This window comes from Macaca mulatta, chromosome 6 (assembly GCF_049350105.2).
Source record: "Macaca mulatta isolate MMU2019108-1 chromosome 6, T2T-MMU8v2.0, whole genome shotgun sequence".
Lineage (NCBI taxonomy): Eukaryota > Metazoa > Chordata > Mammalia > Primates > Cercopithecidae > Macaca > Macaca mulatta.
Genome location: NC_133411.1, coordinates 149294694 through 149313486, shown reverse-complemented (window position 1 = coordinate 149313486; position 18793 = coordinate 149294694). Strand labels below are relative to the sequence as shown.

At 36.7% G+C, this 18793-nt stretch overlaps 1 protein-coding gene across 11 annotated transcripts in view; it reads right to left on the bottom strand.

The window, feature by feature from the left end:
- Positions 1 to 18793, bottom strand: part of ANKHD1 (ankyrin repeat and KH domain containing 1) — a 130095-nt gene that overhangs the window by 84105 nt on the left and 27197 nt on the right. For 10 of the 11 annotated variants that reach the window (XR_013394881.1, XM_077937106.1, XM_077937107.1 and 7 more), the window contains exons 2-6: positions 12496 to 12649; positions 10131 to 10287; positions 8477 to 8624; positions 7593 to 7740; positions 2734 to 2967 (exon numbers count right to left, since the gene is read on the bottom strand). Coding sequence is in view for 10 of the 11 variants with exons in the window: in XM_077937106.1 (XP_077793232.1) it covers positions 2734 to 2967; positions 7593 to 7740; positions 8477 to 8624; positions 10131 to 10287; positions 12496 to 12649 (841 nt within the window). In the remaining variant the exon portion in view is untranslated. The remainder of the gene's footprint in view (positions 1 to 2733; positions 2968 to 7592; positions 7741 to 8476; positions 8625 to 10130; positions 10288 to 12495; positions 12650 to 18793) is intronic. The other variant, XM_077937110.1, reaches the window with a different exon arrangement.

Genomic DNA, 18793 nt, shown 5'->3' with positions numbered 1-18793 from the left:
ACCCTTAAAAATATCCATACCCTTTGACCCAGAAATTCCACTTCCAGGAATTTATCCTAAGGAAATAATCAGAGATTACACAAAAATGTCTGTACAAGGATGTTATCAGTATTTTTAATAATAGTGAAAACCTGGGAACAATTTAAGTGTCCAAAAATAGGCAATTATGGTACATCTATTTGATGTATTTGGCAGACTGCTAGTTCCCTATGTAATCTCCATTCTCTTATTCTTTCTCACTTTTAGAAATGAGGTCTCTGTTGCCCAGGCTATAGTGCAGTGGCATGATCATAGCTCACTGCAGCCTTGAACTCCAAAGCTTAAGGGATCCGTCCACCTCAGCTACACGAGTAGCTAGGACTGATCTAGGCCTCAAGAGATCCTCCTGCCTCAGTCTCCCAAAGTGCTGGGATTATAGGTGTGAGCTACTGCACCCAGCGTTCTCTTATTCTTTTTTAGTAACAGAACTCCAATTTCATCTGGGGAGCAACATACCTGACTAGAAGACTATATTTCTCCGCCCCTCTTGCAGCTATGTGTAGCCAATGAGATGTAAGTGGTAGTTACAAGGCTGCACACCTAGGAATACTCTTTAAAGGGAGTTACTAAATTGAGAGGCACTCCTTATTTTGCCCTTAACGTCTTTCCTAGAATGTGAACTGCTGGGGTCCTAGCTATCATCTTGGTTTATAGGTTTATTGTAACCATGAGGATACAAACCACATACTAGGATAGTAGAGCAGAAAAATAGAATTATGAGCTCTTGATGACAATAGAACTGCCATACTAGCCCTAAATGGCTTACCCTTGGATTTCTCTTTCGCTCAAATCATTAATTTAGATTTTGTGACATATGCAACCAATTTTAATCCTAAATGAAATAGTGAAATAGTATATAACCATCAAAAGTTACATTGTAAGAATATCTATTGAGCCCAGGCATGGTGGCTTACACCTGTAATCCTAACATTTTGGGAGTCTGAGGTAGGAAGATCACTTGAGGCCTGGAGGTTGAGACCAGCCTGGGCAACATAGTGAGACTTCCATCTCTACAAAAAAATAAAAATAAAATTAGCTGGGTATGGTGGTGTGAGTCTGTAATCCTAGCTATTCAGGAGGCTGAGGCAGGAGGATAGCTAGAACCCAGGAGTTTGAGGCTGCAGTGAGTTATGACAGTGACACTGCACTCCATCCTGTGTGACAGAGGAAAACTCTGTCTCTATAAATAATAAAAAATAAGCCAGGCATGGTGGTTCACGCCTATAACCCTGGCACTTTAGGAGGCCAAGGCAGGTGGATCATTTGAGGCCAGGAGACCAGACTGACCAATATGATGAAACCCTGTCTCTACTAAAAATACAAAAATTAGCCAGACATGGTGGCATGCACCTGTAATACCAGCTACTCGGGAGGCTGAGATAGAAGAATCACTTGAACCCAGGAGGTGGAAGTTGCAGTGAGCCAAGATCGCACCATTGCACTCCAGCCTGGGCAACAAGAGTCAAACTCCGTCTCAAAAAAAAAATAATAATAAATGAAAAATAAAAAATAAAGAATATTTATTGAGATGAAAAATGTCCATGATGTAGTGCTAAATAAAATAAGTAGATTATAAAACTGTTAGCGTATAACTGTTTTGTTTAAAATATATATATATGTTTGTTTATAAACATACTTAAAAACAAATTGGAAATGTATACACTAAAGTATTGTTTACATGCTTTTTTATCTTTAGATGGTAGCATCACATGTCATTTTAAAATTTATTTTCTTTAGCTGGGTGTGGTGGCTCACGGCTGTAATCCCAGCACTTTGGGAGGCTAAGGCAGGAGGATTACTGTTCAAGACCAGCCTGGCCAACATAGTGAAACTCTGTCTCTACTAAAAATACAAAAATTAGCCAGGTATGGTGGTGCATGCCTGTAGTCCCAGCTACTTGGGAGGCCGAGGCACGAGAATCACTTGAGTCCGGGAGGCAGAGGTTGCAGTGGGCTGAGATCGCGCCACTGCACTCCAGCTTGGGTAACAGAGCGACATTCTGTCTCAAAAAAAAAAAAATTTCTTTTCTTTGTGTTACTCTGTGTTTTTCAGGTTTTCAGTATTGTGTGTATTATTACTTTGGCATGTACTTTTTTTTTTTTTTTTTTTTTTGAGACGGAGTCTCGCTCTGTCGCCCAGGCTGGAGTGCAGTGGCCAGATCTCAGCTCACTGCAAGCTCCGCCTCCCAGGTTTACACCATTCTCCTGCCTCAGCCTCCTGAGTAGCCAGGACTACAGGCACCCACCACCGCGCCCGGCTAGTTTTTCGTATTTTTTAGTAGAGACAGGGTTTCACCATGTTAGCCAGGAGAGTCTCGATCTTCTGACCTCGTGATCTGCCCATCTTGGCCTCCCAAAGTGCAGGGATTACAGGCTTGAGCCACCGCGCCCGGCCGGCATGTACTATTTTTTAAATAAACATGGAAAAATCATATAAAATAAAACTTAGCAAATAATGGAAACCCTCTAAATCTAAGCTAAGTAGTAATATGAATTAAAATAATAAACATACACTAGAAAACTATATTATAGGCGATACAGACTAAAATAGATCTTCTATATAATTTCTTATAAACTAGATAATTTTATAGCACAGGGAAAACATAAGCAACATAAAGTAACTCAAATACTCAATACTCAAATAATCAAAGTGGTTATGAAAAACATTATAAATATTCATACATATATTAAGTACCTTTGTAGCATGCAAGTGTAAGAGCACTTTCTTTGAATTCATTAGAATGAGTGTTGATGCCTGCACCATGATCTAAAAGAACTCTTGCAACTTCCACATGACCTGCACTGGCTGCTTCCATTAAGGGAGTATGTCCATTTTCATTATGATCTTCTATATTTGCACCTTCATTAAGGAGCACTTTAACAATGTCAACAAATCCTCCAGCACAGGCATAAGTTAGTGCGGTGTTTCCTAAAAAGAAGAAAAAGAAATATAATACATGAGCAGAATACATATTTAAAAAATAAAAATAAATAAAAGATTTTAAAAAACATAATAAAAAGAAATATAAAATTATGACAGAACAGATACAATTATGATTATGCTAATACTCTACGTATACCTCTTCAATTCCCTTACACAAATCACTACAACTACTATCTCAACTTTTTTTCATTATCATTGGTTAGAAGCATCACTTTAATTTTTTTTTTTTTTTTTTTTGAGATAGTGTCTCGTTCTGTTGCCCAGGCTGGAGTGCAATGGCACGATCTTGGCTCTCTGCAACCTCCGCTTCCCAGCTTCAAGTGATTCTCCTGCCTCAGCCTCCCAAGTAGCTGGGATTACAGGTGCCCACCACCATGCCCCACTAATTTTTATATTTTTAGTAGAGATAGGGTTTCACCATGTTGGCAGGCTGGTCTCAAATTCCTGACATCAGGCAATCCACCTGCCTCAGCCTCCCAAAGTGCTGGGATTACAGGCATAATCTGCCAATTATGCCAATTACACTGTGCCCGGCCAATTTTCTTACTAATTAAATGATTTTCTGGCCAGGTACGATGGCTCACACCTGTAATCCCAGCACTTTGGGAGGCCAAGGTGGAAGGATTGCTTGAACCCAGGGAGTCTGAGACCAGCCTGAGCAACACAGTATCTATACTAAAAAAAACTGAGCCAGGCATGGTGGCATACCCCTGTAGTCCCTGCTACTCTAGAGGCAGGTGGTGGGAGGATCACTTGAGCCCAATACAAAGACTTTCCGGAAAGCCCAGTACAAAAGACTATATATTATAAAGATCTGGACAATATAAAATATCCAGAAAAGTAAATCTGTAGAGACAGAAAGTAGATTAATAGTTGTCTGAATAATTGAGGTGACTCCAAATGGGCATAGAGATCTTTCTGTGGTGATGGGAATATTCTACAATTAGATTGTACTGATGATTGTACAACTATAAATTTACTAAAAATCATTATTGTATACTTAAATCAAGTGAATTTTATGCTATATGAATTATATCTCAAAAAACTGGAATTTTTTGTTTGTTTTTTAAAAAAGCATCAGCAGCTACATTTGGACTGGACCTCAAAAGTTAAGTAGGATTCCTAAAGGCAGAAAGGACATCTGACATCAAACAAAATGCATTAAGTAAAAGCAGGTGACTAGAATAGTGACCACATCCCCTCAGAGAGCTGCAATACAGAGCTATGGTTTATCACCCCTGGTCTCTCCTGAGACTGACTGCTTTGCAGTACAGAAGGAAGACTCCTGAGAACCTGTATTTTTAACCAGCTCTCTTAAGCGATTCTGACATGCAGGCAGTAGGTGCAACCTACTGAACAAAATGAATGAACTAATTAAAATATGTTCATTGACTAGAAATTATTGGTGAGAAGATGATGCAATTTCCTTCCGGAAATTTCTATTTTCCCAATGAAGTATGAAGTATGAGTTAAGGCAATCAGTGGAAGTGAGGAGGGGTATGTGTGGGATTTGAGAAGAACGTCTTAAATGGCCACATGGAGAGTGTACAGAGCAGCCCATCAAAGAACATGTGCTTACTGCATTGTATATAATAATCCCTTCCTTCTACATAGTGTATCTATTTCACCTAAGGAAAAAAAAAAAAAAAGACAGGGGGACTTCATCTCAGTCAAGCCCTTTTCTCTCTCAAAATGTTCACCTACTTTTTAAAAATAAAGGTACTGATAACAATATGGTGGTTTTCAAAATGTCTTCCAAAGAACTTTAGAAATCCCCGCTTCCAAAAAGTTCCTCAGCACAGAAGATGGGGAGACCTAGGTTCCAGAAATTAAAGCCCCCAACTATCTCTACTTTAGATCAACTCCTCTTTTATCTGTGTAATATTATATCTGTGCTTCCATAAACTGTTTGGCTTGAAGTTAGCGTTATTTGACAGAAAACAACCTTAAAAACAACTGAATTTGATGATCACCAAGAATCCTCAAGGAGAAATTTAAAACTTCCTTGATGGCGGCATCCTCTTTTTAGAGTATTTTTCAAAGGAGTGTGTATATAGCATAATACTGTTAACCAGAACAAAGCAATTTATTTTATCATCTTAATTTAACATATTTTGCTGTTGTTCACAACCAGTTAATGCCCTCTGCCCCTAAAATTGGTGGTATATCAATTTAAGGAAATATTATGTAACCTTTAAAAAAGTTTGTTAAAAAGTTAATAAAATAGGCTTGGCACAGTGGCTCATGCCTGTAATTCCAGCACTTTGGGAGGCCGAGGTAGGCGGATCACGAGATCGGGAGATCGAGACCATCCTGGCTAACATGGTGAAACCCCGTCTCTACTAAAAATACAAAAAAATTAGCCAGGTGTAGTGGCGGGCGCCTGTAGTCCCAGCTACTAGGGAGGCTGAGGCAGGAGAATGGCATGAACCCGGGAGGCGGAGCTTGCAGTGAGCCGAGATTGCGCCACTGCACTCCAGCCTGGGCAACAGTGCAAGACTCCAAAAAAAAAAAAAAAGTTAATAAAATAGAAAATAAGTGAAGTCAAACAAAATTGCACATAGGGTATAATTTCAACTACATAATTTTATACATCAAAAATACTGGAAGGAACTAAACTAATATAGTAATAGCAGTGACTTCTGTGCCACAGAGTTTATGGGAGCGTTATCTTTTATTCTTCCTACTTCTCTGCATTTCTCAAATGTTCTTATAGTTAGCATATATTATTTTCATAATCAGATAAAAAATTAAGTAAATCAATCTGGTGGTTCACCAACATGCTCTAAAATTAACTGTTTTCTTTTATGTAAATGTAAGAGATATTTTCTGTATTTAATTAATACAGGGAGCCACTTTCAAAGGTTCCAACTATAGTATGCACAAAGCTGCTCAGTTCAAATGAATGATGGGCGAGGGATTTAGGTGGCACACTCCTATGAGACAATTGACTATCTAAGGTGAAACAGTTTCATCCCGAAAACATCCCCCTCTCCTTCCCCCATGCGTGGAAAAATTGTCTTCCAATTGTCTCTGGTGTCAAAAAGGTTGGGGACTCTTGCTATACAAGAATATCTCAGCCAGGCTTGGTGGCTCACGTCTGTAATCCCAGCACTTTGGGAGGCCGAGGTGGGCAGATCACATGAGATCAGGAATTTAAGACCAGCCTGGCCAACATGGTGAAACCCCGTCTCTACTAAAAAAGTACAAAAAATTAGCCAGGAGTAGAGGTACGTGCCTGCAATCCCAGCTACCTGGGAAGCTAAGGTGGGAGAATCTCTTGAACCCGGGAGGCGGAGGTTGCAGTTAGCCGAGATCGTGCTACTGCACTCCAGCCTGGGTGACAGAGTGAGACTCAAAAATAAATAAATAAATAAATAAATAAATTCTAAAATCTTATTAGTAAATGTATTCCACAAACTCAACATGTAAAACCCTATAGGGTAAACACTCAGGTTTATCTATAATCTAAAGGGTTTTGTATTGAAGATAAAGAATTATAAGAAATACAGTTTATAAGTTTTGCCTCCATATATATTACATACATAAGGTACGTGACATGTTGTTGTAAGACACATACATAATAAAATGGTTACTATAGAACAAATTGGCCGGGCGCAGTGGCTCAAGCCTGTAATCCCAGCACTTTGGGAGGCCAAGACGGGTGGATCACGAGGTCAGGAGATCGAGACCATCCTGGCTAACATGGTAAAACCCTGTCTCTACTAAAAAAAATACAAAAAACTAGCCGGGTGAGTTGGCGGGCGCCTGTAGTCCCAGCTACTCGGGAGGCTGAGGCAGGAGAATGGCCTAAACCCAGGAGGCGGAGCTTGCAGTGAGCTGAGATCCGGCTACTGCACTCCAGCCTGGGCGACAGAGCGAGACACCGTCTCAAAAAAAAAAAAAAAAAAAAAAGAACAAATTAACATTTTTCTCACATAGTTACCCAATTTTGCCCCCTGTGGCAAGAGCAACATAATCTACTCATTTAGCAAAAAATCCTGAATATAATACACTATTATTAATTATAGTCCTCATGTTGTACAGACTTTTTGACTTGTTCATTCCACATATTTGCTACTTTGTATCCTTTTACCTACTTCTCCCATTTCTTCTCCCCTTTCTTCTCCCCACCCCTGACTTGGTAAACAATGTCTTATCTCTATATATTTAACTCTTTTCGTAAATTTTCAATATTCCACATGTAAATGAGATCATGCATACATATGTCCATAAGAATGTGGGGAAAAAAAAGTGAGATCATGCAATACTTTTCTTTCTGTGTCTGGCTTATTTCACTTAGCATAATGTCCTTCAAGTCCATCCATGCTGTGGCAAATGGCAGGATCTCCTCCTTTTTTAAAGTCTGAATAATATTCCATTATGTTCATACCACAAAAACCCAATCTTGACTAAAGGGGAATCTAAGTGTGTTTTTAAAGACTTTTGAGGATATCAAATTACTTTGTATTTTACTCAAAGATTCTACATAAGGGCTAAGATTTTTCTGTAGGTTTATACTGGTTTTCCTCAGAAATCTAATTTTTCTCTCTCTCAGGTAACAATTATGTCGATTTTTTCTCCCAATTAAGACATCATTTTCTACATACCTGTTGCAGACTGGGAGTTGACATCAGCATCATGAAGAAGTAATAATTTCACAATATCTAAGTAACCTCCACTGGAAGCTGCCATCAGGGGAGTTATGTCTCCTTTATTCCCTCGATCTTCAACATTAGCATGCATAGCAAGCAATACCTTTAAAACACATATACACACAGAGAAATTGTTAATTCTTACTATTCAATAGTATTTCTAGAGAATATACTGAATCTCTGAAGATATTCTTCTAGAATAGGGGTGAGGAAAAATCAATATGACCTTTTGAAAAAATTATGCCAATTTTCACTGCTCAACATGCCAGGTTACATGCTGTATTTTACAACATCATTACATATTAATATTTAAATAAAGTACACAATCATATTAGCCATCCTATTATAAAATGTGATGGTTCTTGTCAAAGAATGTTATGCTTGAGGTTATCTAGCTAAAGAACACTATACTCAACTATACTCACAAGACAGAAACTGGTAAAAACATGGTTAATTCCCAGTACTGTTCTAACATAGAAGGAAAAAAAATTAAAAGAATTGGGGTAACCTGAATGTGATGAAAATAATGACTACTTTCCATTACAGTTGTATATTATTTCAAAGGACAAATTTAAAATTATTATTATATCTATTTGTTTCTTAATCATTAGGATTAGCTTTGAGTAAGTGGCAGAAAAATGGACCATTCTCAGTTGCATGTACAGGCAACAAAATAAACTGTGTATCTGTTTCTACTTTACCTATTACCAAAAAGGGAAGAGGGATGGGGGAAGAGAAGACTCTGGCCTCTAATTATAATCTATCTTATAAGTGACAAAAATAAATAAAACATCAAAACCCTTCCACAATTTTAATCACTAAATATTATTTCTGCTTACTTGTGCTAATTCATAATACCCTGCTGAACAAGCCAAACACAGCAGGCTTTCTCCTTCTTCTGTATGTTCATTTACACTTCTGCCTTCATCTAGCAATTTACGAACAGCATTAACATCCCCATCTGAACAAGCTTCTGCTAGACTGCGACTGGAAACAAAACCATTCAACAATTAACTGAAACAAAAAGACTCAGGGGTCCTATGATAAATTATATTAAATATAAATAATCACACAAAGAAAAATGTTAATACAGTAAGAGAAAAAAATTATATGAACATATTACTTGCTGAGCATCTTGTTTGGAACTTCAATTATTCATGTTTATCAACCAAGCCAGAAAGCCAGTGAGTGAATTTGAAATCAGCTGTCATTTTTATCTTTTAAAATCTCCTAACATATTATAACAAATTTTAAATAAAGTTTTTTAAAGCATTAGACCAAGCATGTCCAACCCATGGCCCAGGACAGCTTTGAAAGCAACCCAACACAAAATTGTAAACTTTCTTTAAACATTATGAAAATTTTTTGCAATTTTTTTTTTCTTTTCGCTCATCAGCTATCATTAGTGTTTGCATTTTGTTTTGTTTTGTTTTTGAGACAGAGTCTCACTCTGTTGACCAGGATAGAATGCAGTGGCACAATCTTGGCTCACTGCAACCTCCACCTCCCAGGTTCAAGTGATTCTTGTGTCTTAGCCTCTCAAGTAGCTGGGATTACAGATGTGTGCCACCATACCTGGCTAATTTTTGTATTTTTAGGAGAGATGAGTTTTCACCATGTTGTCCAGGCTGGTTTTGAACTCCTGGCTTCAAGTGATCCACCCACCTTAGCCTCCCAAAGTGCCTGGTTACAGACATGAGCCACCAAGCCCAGCCTCTAGTAGTTGTATTTTATGTGTGGCCCAAGACAATTCTTCTTCTTCCAATGTAGCCCAGGGAACCCAAAATTTGGACACCCCTGTATTAGATGCACAAGTTTTTAAACTCTACTTATATAACGATTCCCAAAGATATTTTGGGATATAATCCTATGGCTGAAATTTTTACTTAGTAACAGTGAAGGCGAACACCTAAGAAAACTATTTTACCACAGAATGACTAACTAGACCACTGAGTCTCAAACTTTAATGTGTACGAGTTACTCCTATTTCTTGTTAAAATGCGGATTCTGATTCAGTAGACATGGAGTAGGGTCTGGGATTCTGCATTTCTCACAAGCTCTGAGGTGATGCTGATACTGCTAGCCCATGGACCATATTTGAGTAGCAAGCAGCAACTAGACTACTGCATTAGTAACTCATTTCATGTATTAGTACTCAAGCAATCAGTTTAGAGTTTACTATAATAACTTTTAGAATAAGTAACTTCCTTATAACTGGAAAACAGATCTTATTCAGTTTGGATTTCTCATAGATTCTAGTGTAATACATTCCACAAGAATGCTCAATGAATAAGAGCTGAATGAAGAAACAAAAATATCCATTTTTATAGCTACATAATACATATACATTTATATATCCACTTAAAATGTAATATCCATCCAGCTAAATAAAGTTTATAAGTTCCACCAAAAGATATATTCAACCAAAATTCGCTACTTTCCCAAAATCTACTCAAGAAAATGTCTAATTCCCAAAAGTCATTAAACACATACGTGTCCACTTGTCCTGCATTGTGGCTGTTTTCTGCTTTCATCCGTGTCAGTGCAGCAGCAGCTTCATCCAGTGCACAACTAACTGAGGATGTCAGTCTCCGGAGTACTTCAGGATCTGCAAAAGCTTTACCATCAGCAGTTGACAATTTTCCAATTCCTTCAGTGTGCATCAATCAATCAGGTAGTGCAGGAAAAAAAAAAAAAAGTATAAAAGTGCAAATTGTAATTACATTTCTAAACACTATTATCTAGGAAAAAGAAATGGTATAGAATCCATAGGTTAGGGTGACAGAAGATAAGGTTCATCATTTCAATTCTGCCACTAATGTCAAAAGGCCATGGCATAACCACCTATGTTTTAGTCTTTCTACCTTTACAATGCACATATTAATTTGTCCTCTACCTAATCCATATGTAACTTCACATGATGCTAACTGTATCAAATAAATGAGATTTCTCTCAAAATACATAGTCACACCATAAGATCTCTAGTACAGAATATCTGATTGTACTATTTTCAGTAGTATCTTCAGAGGGGGGATAGTCTCTAATATTATAACAAACAATTCAATTGTTTCTTCGTTTGGTCACAACCATCTTCCGGGGCCACATTTTAAATTAAATTCATTCTTACAAATAAAATTAAAATTAAAAAATTATATACACAACACTCAATGAATTTATATCACCATTTATAAAGAGCTACCACACAATTTACTAATAATATAAAATAAATGCAAACTAAAATGGTGATGTATTTTTCATTTATGAAACTGACAAAACAATGTCTGAGGTGTGAGGCCCTCTCAAAAACTGTTGATTTTTCAGTGAATAAAGAAATAAATACAGGCACAAACCTGAGGGACTAATTTAATAATGGTTGTCAAATTTTTATTTTACTTATTTATTTTTTGAGACGGAGTCTTGCTCTGTCACCCAGACTGAAGTGCAGTGACACGATCCCGGCTCACTGCAACCTCCGCCTCCTGGGTTCAAGCGATTCTCCTGCCTCGGTCTCTCCAGTAGCTGGGATTACAGGTGTGTGCCCCCACAGCCAGTTAATTTTTGTGTTTTTTAAGTAAAGACGAGGTTTTACCATGTTGGCCAGGCTGGTCTCAAACTCCTGACCTCAAGTGACCCGCCTGCCTCAGCCTCCCAAAGTGCTGGGATTACAGGCATGAGCCATGGCGCCCAGTCAGCTGCCAAAATTTTAAATGCAAATATATTCTTACCCATTGATAACACTTTCTAAAATTCTGTCCTAAAGAGATACTTGCACAAATAAGAAACGTTACCGATATATAAGGCTATAAACTATAGCATTATTTGTGATATTAAAAAACTGGATATAAGCTAAAATTGGTAAAATTAATTATGATTCATCCAAGCAACAGAATATTATGGTACCCTTCAATAAAAAGAGAAAGATCAATATAAACTGTCATGGAAGGATGCCCACAATAAATCATATGGGGAAAAAAAGTTGTATTTTGTGTATTATGATCCTACTTCGTTTTTAACAATCATATATATTCAAACATATACATGTATTTATATCACCACAAGGAGAAAAGTCTAGAAGTAGATGTAAACCTTGACAGAAAATGGGAAGGTTTTTTTATCTACTTAATATATTTCATATCACTTTAGCTGTTTTATAATGTGTATTACATATAAAAAATTAGCTATTTAAAATCAAGTTAAACATAAAGCGAATACACAAGTAATCAATATGCAGCTCCCTAAATCAGTACAGATAAAGAAATCATAAATGATTAACTAAATTTATCTCCCACATTTTTATTTTATAATGGCTAATAGGTAAGTTTTCTTTGATAACTAGTCGATTATCTTTTTTTTCTTTTTTTTTTTCCAAACAGAGTCTCGCTCTGTTGCCCAGGATGGAGTGCAATGGAGTGATCTCAGCTCACTGCAACCTCCACCTCCAGGGTTCAAGCAATTCTCCTGCTTCAGTCGCCCGAGTAGCTGGGACTACAGGCGCACACCAACACACTCGGCTAATTTTTTTCTATTTTAGTAGAGACAGGGTTTCACCACGTTCCCCAGGTTGGTCTCAAACTCCTGAGGCTCAGGCAATCCGCCTGCCTCGGCCTCCCAAAGTGCTGGGATTACAGGCATGAGCCACTGCGCCAGGATGCTGATTATCTTAATACCTTAAAAATATAAGAGTTGAGCCCAGAAATACAAAATGTGAACATTTTCTTCGGGAGATAAAAAGAAAAATAAATTTTAGAGATTTTAAATTTTGTATAATGTCATAGAATTTTGGGGTAATCTCACGTAACTCTGTAAAGAGATCTAGACTTTTAAAGAGATGAAAAAGATAAAACAAAAAATAAAGTACCTGCTGCCTCTAGCAATGCTTCTAGTCGTGCCTGTGTCTCTGGATCCACAGTGCGTAAGTCTGCTCCTTCTGCAGTACTTGATAAGAATATCTCTGATGTTGTTTTAAGCACTGGGTTATCCAGATCTTCTTGGTCCAAAATAAATGATTCAACCTATTAATGAAATAAAGATGCAATATCCATGAAACTGATATCAATATGATTAGAATAACTACAATTTAAGGTAATATGACTTAATTAGAACTTAAATATAAGCAGAAAAATTATTATAGAAACAAGGGAGTATGGGAATGGACTTCAAAGGACATTGTGACTGTTTACCTTCAGACATGACTACAGGTATAACACACATACACTAAAGTTTCCTCAAGAGCATTGTATCTTCTGTGACTAATACAGAGCATGAAAAGCAATATTAAGGCCAGTCACAGTGGCCCACGCCTGTGATCCTAGCACTTTGGGAGGGCCAGATGGGCAGATCGCTTGAGCTCATGAGTTTGAGACCAGCCTGGGCAACAAGGTGAAACCCCGTATCTATTAAAAAATAACAATAATAATAATAATACCAAAAAACAGCAGGGGCTGGGCACGGTGGCTTACACCTGTAATGAGGTCAAGAGTTTGAGACCATCCTGGCCAACATGGTGAAACCTCATCTCTACTAAAAATACAAAAATTAGCCAGGCGTGGTGGGGGATGCCTGTAATCCCAGCTACTCAGGAGGCTGAGGCAGAAGAATTGCTTGAACCCAGGAGAAGATGCAGGTTGCTGTGAGCCGAGATCATGCCATTGCACTCCAGACTGGGCAATAGAGCAAAAACTTCATCTCAAAAAATAAAAATAAAAGCATTTACTTTTTATTGAAACAAGTACACGAACGTAATCCTGAGAAAATCTATATAGACTAGATAGAATATAAACAACAACAACAACAACAAAAAACAACAACAAAAAAAAACTTGATAGCATAGATAGGTCATTAAGAGAAAAGTTTTCCTCTTTTCTAAATAATTTATTCAATTCTGACTCTGAAATATGGGAAAACAAAAACTAACCCACTGATACCTGGAGTCCTTTAGACAGGAACACTCCATGAGATTAAAAACTGTACTTTGTTTACAGTGCTATACTTTGGGCCTATGAATACCTGGCACATAGTATGAATTTAATACATATTTGTCGAAATGAATGAATGTATGAGCAAAAATCAACTTACAAAAATAAACATGTAACGCTCCAATTTCAAATAAAATTAATTCAAAATGAATTTTCTTAAATAAAATTAATATACAATCCTTCTGGGAAGCAATTTGGAAATGTGTATCAAATACCTTTAAAAACTCACTAAAAAATTATCTGAAAGCCAGACAAAAATTAATGTGCAAGGATGTTCACTGCAGCATTAACTGAAATTCCAAAAATGAGGAAAAACTATAATATAGAATTTGGTAAATACATGTTATACATTTACATGATGGACTACTATGCAGTCATTAAAAACAATGTTTTTGTGACCACTGGTTCAGCTGTGAAAAGAAATAAAAAATTAAAAAAAAATGTTTTTGAAGCATATTTAATGGCATATGAGAGTATTAATAAAATTAAGTAAAATGCACAAGATTCAAAATAGTATGATTCTTATTTTGCTAAATGTATATATGTGTATATATGTAAATATGAACATGAGTACTCATGAATAATATGTAATATGTATATTATTTACATATTATATGTAATATATATAATATACATATAAACATATAACATGTATGGCATATATAATTTGTATAATATATACACTACATATATATTACTATAATATGTAAATATGTATAGCCAGGGAAAGTTAACATATTTGTAGATAGAGAAAAACATCAGGAACAGAAAGATTAAGTACTTCTTCAAAGTCACACAGCTAACAAATAAAAAAAGTAAGGTTTCAAACTCAGGCCACATACCTACAGAGTCCATGCTTTTAACCACTAGGATATCACACATTTATAAACAAAGGATCACAGTATCTGGACTACATTATTTGGCATATCTGGCTAGTTGGTCATCAATTTTCACAATGGACACCAAATAAATATAGCCTAATAAAGACAGTAAAGTTAAAATACTTTAGATTTATTTTATTATCTAATGATGTACTATAATTTTACAAAATGAATCTTTAACTTCAGACCTAAAAACATTGAGCTGTACTGTAACACAGCTTCTTTAACATGTAACTACAGACAAAGATGCCAGATCCAATAGATAAATGCAGGCAACCAGTTGTCAAATGACCTTGAAAGGCAACTGCTCATACAACAGTTTAATGCAAGGCCAAGAAATTAGGAGATATTTGTAGATATACATACCTGCCAGTTGGGAGGACAGGTAAAAACATCATTCCAGTGGAAAAATTATAAAATTATTTAAAATGGTATTCAGATATTAATATTCCAATTTTATAAATATTATATGTCTCCTGTAACATTTTAAAAAGCCAAGTTAAGGATTTCCAGTAGTCTCTCATTCATTTATCCAATATTTACTAAAGGCCCATTTTAGATATGTATATCTCTCTCACTATGATAATACAAAAATGTGGTAGAAGAAATAAGAAAGACTCTAACAACTATTACAAAAGGCCTCAAAGAGAAAGAAATGATACAACTATATGCATTAATGAGGGAGAAATCACTTCCAGCCCTAGTAACCTGTGAAGGCTTTGCACAAGAAGCAGCATTTGAATTAGGCTTTGAAGGATGCACAGAATTTCAATAGGTAGTTAATAGGGGTAGAGGTGGGCAGAAGAGGAAGTATATTATCAGATAGAGGCAGAAAATGAAATAAAAAATAGGCTTGGAGGCCGGGTGTGGTGGCTCACACCTGTAATTCCACACTTTGGAAAGCCAAGGCGGACAGATCACTTGAGGCCAGGAGTTTGAGACTAGCCTGGCCAACATGGCGAAACCCTGTCTGTACTAAAAGTACAAAATTAGCTGGGTGTGGTGGCACATGATTGTAATCAGCTATATGGGAGGCTAAGGCACAAGAATCGCTTGAACCCAGGAGGCAGAGGTTGCAGTGAGCTGAGATTGTGGCACTGCACTCGTATTTTTGGGGGGAGGAGGGGGTGGGGCTTGGAGATGAATGGTCCACTAAAAAAATGTAAGGTACGAGCCCAGCAGTGGCTCATGTCTATAAACCCAGCACTTTGGGAAGCCAGGGTGGTGGGATCATTTGAGGCCAGGAGTTTAAGACCAGCTTGGGAACCTAGTGAGACCTTGTCTCTACAAAAAATTTTAAATTAACCTAGCATCGTGGCAGAAAACTGTAGTCCCAGCTACTCATGAGGCTGAGGGGGATCACTTGAGCCCAGAAGTTCAAAGTTACACTGAGCTATGATTGTACCACTGCATTCCCCATGGATGATAGAGCAAGACACTGTCTCTAAAAAAAAAAAAAAAAAAAAAAAAAAGAAATTAATATAAGGTCTTTCTGCATTGCTGGTGGAAACAGTGGTGCAGCCACTGTGGAAACAGTTTGATAGTTCTTCAAAAGTTAAACATAGAATTACCATATGACCCAATAATTCTACTTCTTAGGTATACACCTAGGAGAATTAAAAATATACATGTTCATACAAAAACTCAAACACAAATGTTCATAGTTGCGTTCTTTATAACAGCCAAAAAGTAGAAACAACCCAAATATCCATCAGTAGATGAACAAAATCTGATACATATCCATGCAATTGAATATTACGCAGCCATCAGAAAGAACAAGTACATGATATAGATGAACCTTGAAAACATTATGTTTAGTGAAAGAAAGGAGACACAAAAGGTCCCAGTATATGATCCCCTTTATATAAATGTCCAGCATAGGCAAATCCATAGAGAAAGACAATAATAGGTTGCCTGGGGAGAGGAGAAGGGAAGAATAGGAGCGACCGTAAATGAGTCTGAAGTTTCTTTTTGGATTGATGAAAATTGTTCTGGCATTAGATAGTAGTGATTGCTACACAACCTTGTAAATATACTAAAAAATCACTGAAATGTAGACTTTAAAATGCTGTAGCTTATGGCATATGAATTATATCTCAATTTTTAAAAGATATAAGGTACCTAGAATACAACTATGGCATTAGGCTAGAAAGAAAAACTGGGAATAGATTTGAGTAGACCATATAAAAGGTGACAGATTGTTCATTGCCTGCCTGATTACCACCATCAGAGAGAGAAAGAACCAGTAGCAATGACTTCTTGGGTGACAATAATGTTAGTATCACATAAATAAGATGGCACATTCCTAAGTGCTTGGGAAGAATCAATTTCAGAAGAAAAACACAAAATGGTGATGTGTCCCTTGCTTCAGAGGCTTATAACTTCTCTGAAAATATAATGCATAAGACAATTTACTAAGTTAATTCTATGTCTTACAGTGGATGTAAACTCAAGTTTCAATTAGGCAATAAGACAGAGAGAACATTACACTGGAGATCAAGAGAATTAGGTTCAAGTGCCAGTTCTATCAGGCATTGTGTGTAAATTCAGACATAATACTCAACTTTTCTGACATTCTATTTCTTCCTCAATAAACAAAGATGCTATCTGTCCCACCTACCTTACAGTGCTATTGAAATCCTGAAATGAGGTAATGAAAGTAAAAGCATTTTGAAACAATAAACCACCATACAAATATAATTTTTAGAACATGATTCTGTGTAATTACAATTCTTTTGTCCTGTCCCTCACCACAGTGTCTATTTTCTCTACCTTTTCAAAGTGGAAGAATCATACTGAGAATCTAATATGATGCATTTTATCAGCACCCTAACTTGAACTTCTGAGTGTGGTTTTAGGCATTTTACATCTAAGATCTGACCCATATGATAAAATTTTAAATAGCCACAATACTTGTGGGAAAAAACCCAGAATGAGTTATAGTTAATACAAAATCATATAGATAAATGATATGAATACATTTGTGTCAATCAGATTTCCCAAAAAGCACTACTGTTTCCTTTGTCTCACCCTCTTTATAACTTTAAAAATGTCTGTCTCAATATGGAATCAATAAAAGGACAAAATATCCCATTATGCTTATTATTTTGGAAATATCTGACAGATTACTTTTGGCAGTTCACAAATATCTTACCTAATAAATCTGCTGAAACATACTCTTACAATTCAGATTGTATTCGCATTACTTCAAAATATAGCTGGCTGGGTGCACGTGGCCCATGCCTGTAATCCCAACACTTTGGGAGACGGAGGGAGGAGGACTGCTTGAGCCCAGGAGTTCAAGACCAGCCTGGGCGACACAGCGAGCCTTTGTCTCTATGAAAAATAATTTTTAAAAATTAGCCAGGCATGGTGGCCGTGTGCCTGTGGTTCCAGCTACTCAGGAAACTGAGGTGGGAGGATCGCCTGAGCCCAGGAGGTTGAGGCTGCTATATGCCATGATCATGCCATTCCACTTCAACCTGGGCCCTGGGCGACAGAGTGAGACTCTGTCAAAAAAAAAAAAAAAAAAAGGAAACCATTTATAGCTACATGGAGATATATTAAATATGACAAATTCTGTATACATTCTGTATACTTAATACAAAAGGCTTGGTGATAGAGTACAGAAACCATGTCTATATATAACAGATAAGCCCAAAATAATAGTATGTCTAATGAAATTAGTCTTCATCAAGCAAATGAATATAAAAGCCTTATAATTTCTTACATATAGCTAAAACATCACAGCAATGTTTCTATTGCCTAATGATACTGTTACATAGCTCATCTCTAATCAGTAGCTACATTCAGCAGCAAAGAAATACATCCACTTATAGCAGTATTATTTTTTGCCAAAGGCAAGTTCTAAACACTGAAGAATCTTTTTTCCTACCTCTGTGACTAGATACAAGAATAAAGGGTGGAGGAAAAAGAGTGGTAAAGGAATATGGTCCATCAAAAACTACCTGTTTTTCCCTTATATCTCCTGAAATACTAAAGGCAAAAACCTTTGTCTTCCTTCTCAAAAGGTTATTTTTCCTTCTTGCCTTAAAATAAAATAAAATATAACAAGGAGTGTGGGAGTGTGGTTTTTAGCTTCAACTAAAACAAACAAAAGGGATCGGTAGGGAGAAGGGGAAGAAGCATTGTGTCCCATTTTTATTCCATTTTGACATTTCAGAAATGAACCCCCGGATGCAACAGTTACTAAGGGAGATTACCACAGACTCCGCTATTATCACCTAAAAGAACAGTCAGTCACTCCGGCCAAAGTCTAGTTTGAAAAATCATTTATTAA